Raw genomic sequence first — 11,617 nt, 5'->3', positions numbered from 1 at the left:
TCTCCTCCTTAAATCCCAGGAAGTTCATCTGGATGGCAGAAAAATAGTGTTAAATGATGGGTAGCTCCAGGCATATCTGGTATCTTTTAAAACTGCCTTACCAGAGCACAGACAACAAACTCCTCATATAAATGCTAATGCCCCTACCCCAAGAGATGGATGCATAAAATGGCACAGTGCTTTGAATAGGTTCACAACATTTATTCAGTTGCTTTGAAGGTGCAATAGCATAAGTGCATGTTTCTCCCTTTCACCCACGTCTCCCCGCTGCTGGCCTCTCTGCTAGTTGCAATAGTTTTCCAGTTGGTAGAGGGAGCACGTGTTATGGCAGCATTGCTCAACAATTCCTCTCTTCACTTTCTCATATTCCTCCTGCTGGAACGGCAGCTCTTCTGCCTCACCACGCAATGGCCCGCTCACTGCCAGGAAAAAAAAAAGGTAAGTTGTGGGACTCCTCACAGTATCAGCCCCTGCTATCAAGCTCTGCAGAGGCTCCCCTTTTAGGCACTGGAATTGGCTAGAGCAGGCTGGAAAACAGGAGAACTGTTGCAAAGATTTCCCTATGCTGATGATGCTGCTTGCAGCACCTTCGGGCTGTGTGTTTCCACTCCCAAAAGAGTCTGATAATTCATGAAAGTGGCCTCGCTGCACAGATATTGTCAGCATGAGGGACGAAAGGACACGGAGGTTTTACTGAGGCAGCCAAGTGGAAAAGAAGAGAAACCTTGTACCCTCCCGAGGGGTGTGTGTGGGGGGGGGAGAGCAGCTAGTAAATAAGATGATAAAATGGGCTTGTCTGATCCACAGGGATGAGCTGCTTGGAAGTGCAGCCCCCCCACCCCCACCCCCCTTGGGCAGTGAGATGTTCTTCCAGGAGCTGGAGCAAACAGCAACAATGTCCATGGGACTGTAAGGAAGGTTTCGTCCCAGGGCTGGGTGCATTTCCCAGCTGGTCTGAACAGCCTGCTCCTGCTTGCTGCCTGGATGTAGTCTAGAGCTGAACACAGAAGTATTTGTGTGTGTCTGTGCTCACAGCTGGGGACAAGTCTTAAAAGGGATGCTAAACTGGGGTATTTGGACACACACAAAACTCAAAAATAATGTGCCATTTGCTGATGGGAACTTGAAAACTTTTCAAGAAAACCGTTCAGGTTTTAGTTGCCCACTGAAAATATAGAAAATAAAGCAGTGATTTTCCTACAGGAAGAAAAGAAACCCTGACAACCACAGTTGTTCCAGGGTTGTATAGCTAAATCAGGAGGTCTTCAGTGACTTCAGTACAAAAAGAAAGTACGTGGAAAGTGAGGATAAGATGAGGTTTCTAGGGCAGTATAAAAGTATAGCACAAGATACAAAATCCCAAAGTCCCCAAAGCATAATGTAATGAGCAAGACCCAAGAGTGACAAGAAATCATTGTGTTAGTGTGCTGAGAGGAAAACTTAGAAAAGATTTATTCAAACATTTCGTGGAAGAGGATATATCTGGTGGATATTTCATGACTTACTCATCTTCATCCTTCAGGTCAGATGGTAGAAGATAGTAAGTATAATCAGCTCATGTGACAGAGGTATCAGCTCAGGCTAAAATACTGGAGCAAGTTCTTAGATCTTTCACATTTGGTCAATCCTAATGAAATTCTCCTCACAATATTTAGAAAACCATGTGTGGTGGTCTTCAGAAACATCAAACACAAATCAAATAGCCCATCTGGCCTTTCAAAAAATATCACAGCAAATCAGCTCATTATCTTCTATGACATTATCTTGCTTCACCTTCCTAAGACCTCTGAGATTATTTCACAGGACAGGCACATACATATACAGATGTATATGCATATACCAGATATAAATAAAACCACTATTTGGTGGAAAGAGGATGGGTGGGACAGCTCTGTTGCAGTTAGAGTAGGTGATATAATGGCTCATCTTTAAGCTAGAGGCTTAAACTGAGTGGGACTTGGCAGGGGTCTCTGCTATACCTGGTACTATTCAAAATCTCCATTACTAACTCAGAAGATGGAGGAAAGAGTGTGCTTGCTGAATTTATAGAGGACACGAAGCTGAGAGGAACTGAGAGAACCCATCTCCCAGGAGAGGTATCGTCCTTGCCTTACAGCTTGAGCACTGCAGGTCCTGACTGGCTAGAGATATGAATGGGAAACATAATGTTCAAAGGCAGCTGTCCAAAACGCCTCATCCCACCTACATTCGTGTTCAGATACAAAGTGCTGGAACCTGGGGCAGGGATTTGACATGGAGGGGGTTGTAGGCAGCGTTTCCATCTGAATCCTGCCTCCCCGGCTTTTGCAGGGTAAAAGACTGCAGTTTACCACACAGTATTTTCAGTTACCATAAGCAATATTTTGAGCCTGAGACCTCACACAACTTGCTATTGTGCTTCATGAAATAAACACAGCTTCCATCACTCTATGTCTTCCAATTTCCCTGTTCCTGTAAGTGTTCAGTAAAAGCAGCTCTTAAAAAAATAGCTTGATGGCGGGTGTGGCTGTTGGTGGCGGATGGATGCAGCTGGTGGAGAACTCCTCTGCCTTCAGGGAGAGGATGTGGTGGCACGCGAATCAGTTTGTGAATTATCCCTTCATAAGAAAGGTTGTGGTCCCTGTACAATGCTTTTGCCCTTTGCTGTCCCTGCACCCATCTGATGATCACCAACCCATGGAAATGCGTCATTTCCAATACGTCCCTGTATGGCACAATGCCCCAAACACCATCCCTAAGTCACATCTGCTTTACACGCTGAAGGTCCTGGGTTCAAGCCCCAGTGGAACCAGCACCAGGAAATCTTTGGGAGGCTGGACTAGATAATCTTCAGAGGTCCCTTCCAACCTTACTGATTCTGTGAAATTCTGTGAAATTCTGTGAAGTGACAGCTCAGGAAGAGGATCAGCATCAGATACAGAGTACTAAAGTTGTATTTCTTACTGTTATGTTTCTTTTCTGCAAATCTGTTTCCAATTTTGAAATTTAACTATTGATAGAATACATTTGCTCACTGCTTGCAGCCTCTCTGGAGTTTAGACTCAATCACAAGTGAAACTGAGAAGCACAGGACATGCCTTTTCCCAGAAACAAAAAGTTCAGATAAAGCATTTAGGACAAGTTCAGGAATCTCCAGAGCTGTTTGGAAGACAGTAGCTTCTAAGGTGGGATTAGACAGAAATGCCTGCCTTAGTGGCCCACAGTCTAGTCTATCTAGGGGTGGGGCAGGTGACAGAGAGCAGAGTATCTCTGTACTGGCAAAATTGCATTTTCCTTGCTATTGATTTACAGAACAATTGCTCCAGTAATAAAATAAAATAAAAAACGAACAAACAAATCCACCTCGTTTCTTTCGGTTTTGCGGAATGTAAGCCTTTTGTTTTCTTAATCTGCTACACACAATAAGGTTAAGATGGACACTGGCTCCATCACAACATACTCTAGCTAATGCATTTACTGCTGTGCAATAAGAGAAAATATAAAGCCGTAGGGGACTGCAAGACTGCTGAAGGGCAAGATCAGAACTCTGTATTACCTTGGCAGGCTATAGGAACACTCTGGAAAGATAGGATGCCATTCAGTAAGAGTTGGGTAAGATGCTAGATGTAGGAAGGAAGACTTCACTGCACACACAGGACAAGGGATGGACAGTCCTTCAAGGACCACTGGTACGTTGGAAAGGAGACCCTAAGGACCCCAAGGAGGCAAAGATAGCTGCTAGTCAGCAGTACAGTGCAGCTTTGAAAAAGGCAAACCACATGCATAGGCAGGAAAACTGCGTGAAAAACATGTGACTTCATCCTTTCAGTTTCTTCTTCACTCTGCTTGGTGGTGGTAAGGGCTCAGCTGGACCCTGTGCACTTCTGTAGGCATCACAGTTCAAAAAGATGTTGACCAAATTGAGAATGACTTGCAGGGATAGAGATCTAGAAAAATGATCTAAGAAGGCAGATTGGGGAAGTTGGGGTGGATTAGCTGAGAGCACACTGAAGTTAGACAGGGTAACAGTCTTCAAGTATTTTGAAAAGTAGCCATAGAGAAGAAAGTCGTAGACTCTTCCTCACGTCCACTGTGGCGAATACAAGGAATAATTTACAGCAAGGGCCATTCAGGTTTGATATTAGGAAGAAACATTTCAAGAGGAAGATCAGTTGAGCAAGGGAATAGACAGTTTCAGAAAGCAGGAGGATCATCCTCACTGGAGGTTTTGAAGAGCATGCTAGACAAGCATGAGTCAGGAATGAGACAGGGATAACTGATCCTGCCTTGGGGCAAAAGGAGGGCTTCTTGAGTTCTTTCCACCTTTATTTTCTAGGATCACTTCCAGGCCCATGTAATGGCCACACAAGTCTGAGATGGATACTGTTTTTAGTCTCTAATTTCCAAGTCGCAGATAGACAAACTTAAGCTTTCAATGACAATTCCTTCTGCCTCATAAATCCTTTCTCTGCCTGCTCTCCCACATGCCTTTTTAACCCGAGGAGCTTTTCATTGGCAATATGATGCCTTTGATATTTTAAAGGTATTCTTACCATTCACCATTGAGGACATTACTGCTGTCACTCTCCAAGCTAGGCCATTGCCTTTTACATCATGTAGTATACAACTGTGGTCACGATCGGTAGCTGGACTCCTGGTTGCCACCAGAGAAAAGGAGCATATTACTGTAATTAATCCCTACCCCTATGCTGAACACGTTCCTCCTCTCTGTGCAGGAGGACACCTCTAGCGTATCTGGGCCTTCTCTTCTGTCACAAACCGCTCTGGAGGGAGAAGCAGCTTGTCACAACCAAGTAATATCTTTATCAAATGTCTACACATAGCATGTGAATTTCTGCTTGAAGAGAACTTGCTCAAACAGCAAAAGAGCTGGCAAGGCACCTTGCCAGGCTTATAGGAAGCTCTCACTTACCTAGAGGCTGTTCAATGTCCCGCCGGGCTTTGGGAGAATAGAAGAAACCCCTCTCTCTGCACACCAGGTAGAGAGCCTCCACTAAGTGAGAGCCGCAGAGGTGCTGGTTGGCAGCTGCGTGGCTGGACCCAGGGCCAGAAAGAGCAAGAAGGGCCAGGAGAGGCAGGGATCGGATCCAGAGAGCCATGGTAACCAGGCTGAGACCAGGGGGTAAGAGGAAGAGGAGAAAAAGGGAGGCCTGTGAGGGAATTAAGTTGTCATCACGCACTTTACACCCTTCAACTCCCTCAGTACACATCTGAGACCAAAGAAGCAGATGAATCCTCTGAAGATCCTCTGGCTGGAGAGGGAAGGACAGCTTTATGCATCAGGCTTTGTAAGTCACAGTAAATGACTAAAAATTGTAGCCAACAGTCCATTTCCACCCACATGCTCCTGTCAGTCCTTCCCTCCCTGCTCACTTCCTATAAAGAGACAAACTGGACCCCAGTTGCCTACATACAGAGTAACCAGCAGCAGTAGCAGCTGCCTCAGCATGCCACCCCCCAGTCTGAAGCTCTGGGGCAGTGCCATCGGGGAGAGACTCTGCAAAATTTGCAGGATTAAAATCCCAATGCCTTTTCCAGGCAGAATTTGTGACTGTCTGCAGAGGGCCTCTCTCAGGCTTAGTATTAGAGGCTGCAATGCAAGCTCAAATCTTGGATGTATCAGCACTGGCAAAAACTGCTCAGCACTAAGGCTGGACTCCTGAAGGGGTCCTGTGTGATGGAAGACTCACTGTGTTGAGCCTTCTTATGTACCTTCCCAGGAGACTAGAGATCAGCAGACTTCTTCAGGGGAAAAACCCTCTGTACCAAGTCAGAAGGGGTTGTTCTTTATGAGGGCCTAAAAACAACACAGTGTGCTCAAAGACCTGAGAAGACCTCATTTTCCTGGACTGGCAAGTCAACATGTGTCACTGGCAGCTACATTCACTTGAGAAAACAGCTTCACAAAACACAGGTAGAAGCTAAAAGGAGGTAATTGGACTTACCCAAAGAAATATCAGCAAGTGATGGAGAGAAGTTTGCTCCTAGAGGTGAAGACTGTTTGGTAGCAATTTCCTCATTCTTCGTTTCCTATATTTATATGCTTTACGTTAGCCCGAATGACACAAGATCTAGATAGAAGCCCGCCTTCTCAATGACGCCATAGCCAAAATTTTTGCTGTTTGGGCACATTAAGTTCTCGCTATGTAGCATCAACAGGTCTTTAGGCAAGTTAAGATAGAAGCAACAGTTTGCAGTTTCCATCTCATTTCATCTGGCCTGTTTTTGCTTCCCCACAGCTCTGTCCTGAGCCATCAGCAACCCTTTTAGCAGGAGGTAATGGTGCTATTACAGCTGTAATGATTATACTAATGCTGGCAATAGCTACTGCTGGCATTAAGGTGGCCAATAGCCTGTCTGTCTCAACAGCTGTTTCTGAAGTGCAAAATTTAAAGGCAAACATGTTAGTATGTTTGATTAATATCACCTCAGCGAGTATGCTGCAATGGGACCAAGTTGTCAGTGAGGCCATGCCACTGTCAGGTGTTAGCAGAAAGAAAACACATTATTGCAGTGAGAAGGCTATCTGAGGCCCTGCTCACAGCCAAAGGAACACAGAGCTGGAGACACGCGCTCAGGGCTTGGACTGGCGGAAGAACAGCATCTGCATTTTGCAGGAAAAGATGGATGATGGTGTTAGCCCAGTACAGGGCCAAAATTAGAAATTTTGAAATATTACATTTGGAAAAATAAACCTTTCCCCCTTCATGCACTGAAGGCAGGTTTCCTCCTACATCTCAGAAGTACCCATTCATATTCCTGTTTGGGGTTAGAGATGCAATCTCTGCCTTTTGCAGGTGAGAGCTCTGGACACCTTGGCTCTTCTGTCTGTGGATCTACTAGAAACTCTGTCCGAGAAACATTTCCAGTAAATCCTAGTGAAATATTCTGCTTCAAACAAATGGCAGTCTTGCATAATGAAAAAGAAAGCCCTCAGAAATGTTTTCAGCCAGGGCTGTCCTATTCATCTGCTGGCTGAGATGGTTCAGCTGATCATGTTCACAGCTTCCAGTCAAAGTCTGCAACACGACCTGAGTTCGTAGGTGATCTTATGGAGTAGGATAGCAAAGAATTGTGTTTGTCTTCAGTGAATGTATATCCTGAGGCCAAGCCTGGATACTTAATTTAACTCCTCAGTTTCTCCACCAACTCAGGAGAAACATCACTTCACAAATAGCACCTCACTGTTGATAGCAGTTAGAGCAACTACTATGTTCAATGTGAGCCATTTCAATGTGCTCACATTTTCTTTTTTTAGTATGAGTCAAAATTGGCTTATATGAACTGGGTCTGTGATGCTGATACATTTTCTGAGAGGATAGGCTGTGGCAGGCTATTGAAATTCAGAATCCTATAGGGTAAATTGGAGGTAGTTAGCAGAAACCAGGATATTTTGGATTATCGATATTCTGGTCCTTTCCAAGGAAAGAAAATCTCACAGCCATGACCTCATAAATTCTCTGACACTTTGCTTTTTATTCAGAATTTAAGTTATAAGGTTAAAATGAATAGTCAGCACTCATCATTGTGAAAAGGAGTTTGGAAAACTGACTAGAATATAAACCAGTATAGCGACGTGTCCTACTAGCCAAGCAAAGAGGATCTCCAGCAGAGTGAGGACGTTTGCTCATCAAGGCTGCTGACCTGATGAATATCAGTCCAAAGTTCCTGTGGTGTGGGGCGGGAAGGGGCCACTCTGCATCTCTAGCAGTATTGGCTAAAAAGAAAAAGATGAAGTAAGCATTACTGGTTTGCCTACCTGAGTTTGCAGAGAGCCTGAAACAGATGCTCTGAGATTTGTGATTCTTTATTATTTCAGTGTATTCCAACTCAGATGCCAGCAAAACTTGCTCTGATGCCTGTGTTTCATTGCTGATTAAATCACACAGGGAAAGTATCAACTTGCAAAGATCTATGCTGCCATGATCTACATGGCCATTACCCTGAAAGTGGGATTCAAGGCTGAAACTGCTTTTAACAGGACATGACAGGCCCAAGAGGGAGTCCACAAAGTTTCATTACCGTGACATTGGTCCCTGCTTTCAAAAGTATGTGACATACTCCTGTGCAAACAGCAGCAGCTTTAGCTTTCTGCTCTTGCTTTCACATTATCCGATTTCCTGGACAGCTCTGTGCTATCTCGACCTATTTTCTTCTCTGCTGCTAATAACACACTTTTACCCTGTCTGCCTAAAACATGCTTCTATTTCCTTTTTTTTTTTCCCTGCAAAGGCCTTCAGTCAGTGAAAGGCATTTTAAATGTCAGGGATTAGATGATCTTCGAATTTCCTATTACTCTGTGTTTTTAGATTACAAGTACTGAAAAGGAGACATTTTCATCAGCCTGAACTCTGTTGCTTACTGCATTTAGAATAGATCTGACTCTCCATTGACGGTGTAAATCAGAAGGAAGTTCACTGAAATCAGCAGAATCCCGGGAGATTCAGACCAGACTCTCAATTTCTTAAGTAGCTGAAGTAACTCCTCGCAAATACTTCCATCAGCATCTAGTTAGTAGTGAGTCCCATCTGCCTCTGTCATGGCAGTATCATGTGTTTGCTAAACGACTGTGATTGCAAAAAGGCTTGGGAAAAGTGCTAAATCTCTGATGAGTGTGCAGGGAGGAGACTTATTTGCTCAAATGGATGTGAGACAAGGTTATCGGCTATGTCCCCTGCTATGTCGGTCTTTTGTCCTCACGCTAATAAATCCAAGTTGTGATGTTCAACTGAAGTTAATAGCATCCCTGCACAATATGTAACACTATCTCTGTCTCCCTACCCCTCAAAAAAATATTTGATGTACTTGAATGACCTAGTGGTATACCCATGAAGAGGGTCTCAGGTTTCAGGGAGATATGAGTACAGGGAATTCACTTACTCAGACCTTCTTTCTGCCATGAAAAGATGGGGAATTATTAACTCCACGGGATAAAACCTGACATTTCACTCTATTTGAAGTAGATTTTCAACGCTAGGAATGGTGCTTGAGATTTGTGCCACCTACATTTCCCCCAGAGTAGTCAGCCCCCACCAAGCATCTCACACTAAGGTGCCAATTTTTCAAAATTACCCTACAAATCCCATTGGCAGTTGTTTTCCTGTGTTCATGGCCCTATGCAAGACGTGTTCCTGAAGAGTGAAACTTCAGACTGATACCTGCCTTGAAAACGCTTTGGAGCAACGAGTTCCCTAAGTTAATCACATGCTGAGTTTGGGGTCTTAGGATTTTCCTTCTTGCATTTTTAAACATTAACTGAATTGACTCTACCTCATGTTTTATTGTCAGCAGGGGGTTGTAATGAGATTCCTTCATCCATTATCCTTTACCCTTCTTGCTGGACATCCCCTACCCAGAGTAGGGTGGCAGAAAAGGCCATAGGCCCCTCAGCTGTGCTCTTTGCATCCTCAGTGTCATTGCCAGTGGCAGCTTTTAGGCACTACAGAAGTGGCAGGAGATCAGAGTAGGAAAGGAGCATGAACTCTGCCCTCCAGTTGCCCTCCAGAAGAGATCGTGATCCTTTCCAATCTCACATCCCCCCATCCATCACAACGGCCAGGGATTTGGGAAGGACCCCTCAGGACCCCTGTGCCTTGGAGGCAGTGCGCCCTGGTCATTCATCCCTGCTCAGCCTTCCGACCACAGGAATGGATCACGGCAATATGCTGGAAAATTTATTGAAAGGAAAAAGATATCATGCTGGCTCAAAGTCCAACACAAGCCAATTTTTTTGGTAAAAGTTTCCTACACTGACTTTTTTCCTCCTAAAATATGATAACTTTGATTATTTATTGGAAAATGTATTTTCTTACCATAAATGGACCTTTGGAATACGAAAAATGTTAGCAGTGATTTAGAAAAATAGGCAAGCTAAAAAGGTTAACCAAAATATGGATATAAACTGTGGAAAGTTTTGTCTTAGAAGGAAAACTCCCGTGTCAGCAGCAAACTGAGAGAGGGGAGTGGACAGGGGAGCCCATTTTTCAAGAGAAAAGCTTTTTTTAACAGGAAATCTTAAAAAAAAAAAAAAAAAAAAAAACCCTCTTCCAGGTTGGGTTTCCCCATGATTTTCACTTGATCAAGAAGAAATTGGCCAAACTCTCATTCATCATTTTTGTTCCTGTGGCCTCCTGTGATCAGCCTGCTCAGCCCCCACTGTTTGGCTCCTCATTCTGATTGCTTGGATAAAAGCACTCACTGGGTGGGAGTGGGCTGCTCCTGACTTCTGCCCTTCGTGCTAAATCACCTCCAGACGTGACTTGAAACCACCTCCCTTACTCCTGTCACCCCCCGACCCCGAACAGTTGCATCAGTGGGAATGAGGTTTAGGCAATCCCCGGTGTCATGTAATCAAGTTTTACAGTCTGTTGCCAGCACAATAAAATCTTTACTACTGTAGATGTCTAGCATTTTCGAACCCTGTCCTGAAAAATAACAAGCCCGTTACGGAGGAACTAGTTAACGATTACAAGTTTGTGCAAGTTTTACTGAAAATAAAGGTCAGATCTGGAGGCGAGCGAGTTCTTAGTGAGCACCTTGGGACCCAGAAATGTGAGCCACAGCTCAGTGTGCCACTTTTGTGCTGAGTTTAGTGGTCACCACTGGGGCCGCGTTGCTCATCCATGGGCTATGGGTGGCTGCATCACACACCTGATTTTAGAAGACTCGGTCGACAGCTTCCAGCTGATTGACAGTGGCATGTCTAGGTAAGGACCTGCAGAAGGAGTTGCAGTAGCAATTGGAGCTCCTTCCCCATTGAACTGAGTCTTGCCCTTGGCAGGTCTCTGGAGACCTGCTAGCAGCGATTGTAGCTGTGTTGAGATGTGGCTGCACGTTGCACCAGAAGAGGAGCGGAGATCAACACCTCAGTGATGCTTTGCATTCTTCTGTGTCGAGGGCAAATTCAGTGGCTTTTGAAACAAAGAGCCCCAGGACAACACTGTTTGCCAATGCATCTTTGTGCTCTGCCAGCAGGCCTGCCAAAATGCAGCCCCAGGACTTCAGAAAGAGTCTGAATTGCTTTAGGCAGCTTCAGGGATGGCCAGCCCCTAGAAATGCCTCAGCACTGCCCCTGCTACACTGCGATGTGCAACCAGGGCAACGTGCTACCATCTCACTAGCAGCAATGATGTGAGCTGGGAAGAGGATGCAAAGGGCAGGGAGGTGAATCTGGCACCAAGGAGGGTGCTTGATCATGTGAATCCCTGCAACAAAATCCTGTGATGCCTACAGAGATACGTGGTGGCCTTCCTGGGCAGGTGGGGCAGGCACTGTGGGCTTTGAGGAGTGGGGGCTGCTATAGCAAGGATGACGCTCTACAGCTTATCTGGAGCCATACAATGAGAGCTGCCTTTGCTTCAAAAGGGACATTGTGCAAGCCAAGAAGGAGGCCACTCACTGGGATAAAAGTAATCTCAGTTGCTTCTATAAACTAATCCGGACTGCTGTCTGGGTGCAGTCCTGGTGAGCTGTCCCCATCTCCCCTCCAGCCATGGGGCCCAAGAGAGGCTCTCTTGCCAGACTCTGGATTTCACAATTTTCCAAACTCTTCCAGGCCAGGGACATTATCTTGCTTCTTAGAGCACAAAGAGTTGATTCATGAAGTGGAGGGCGTAGC

General features: G+C 45.0%; 1 protein-coding gene across 1 annotated transcript; it reads right to left on the bottom strand.

Annotated features, from left to right (window-relative positions):
* Positions 1 to 282: 282 nt before the first annotated feature.
* INS (insulin) lies at positions 283 to 6,000 on the bottom strand. Its single transcript, XM_062577926.1, has 3 exons — positions 5,942 to 6,000; positions 4,913 to 5,109; positions 283 to 419 (listed from the first exon to the last, which is right to left on the bottom strand). The coding sequence occupies exons 2-3, from the start codon at positions 5,097 to 5,099 to the stop codon at positions 283 to 285; spliced, it is 324 nt and encodes a 107-aa protein (XP_062433910.1). The 5' UTR covers positions 5,100 to 5,109; positions 5,942 to 6,000.
* Positions 6,001 to 11,617: the final 5,617 nt, after the last annotated feature.

This window comes from Rhea pennata, chromosome 5 (genome assembly GCF_028389875.1).
Source record: "Rhea pennata isolate bPtePen1 chromosome 5, bPtePen1.pri, whole genome shotgun sequence".
Lineage (NCBI taxonomy): Eukaryota > Metazoa > Chordata > Aves > Rheiformes > Rheidae > Rhea > Rhea pennata.
Note: the sequence above shows the minus strand (reverse complement) of the source record. Positions and strands in the feature narration are given on the sequence as shown.

Coding starts and splice junctions, on each gene's coding strand:
- INS (XM_062577926.1), bottom strand. CDS start 5,099: ATGGCTCTCTGGATCCGATCCCTGCCTCTCCTGGCCCTTCTTGCTCTT. Junction 420..4,912: donor GGACATTGAACAGCCTCTAG/GTAAGTGAGAGC, acceptor TTTTCCTGGCAG/TGAGCGGGCCATTGCGTGGT.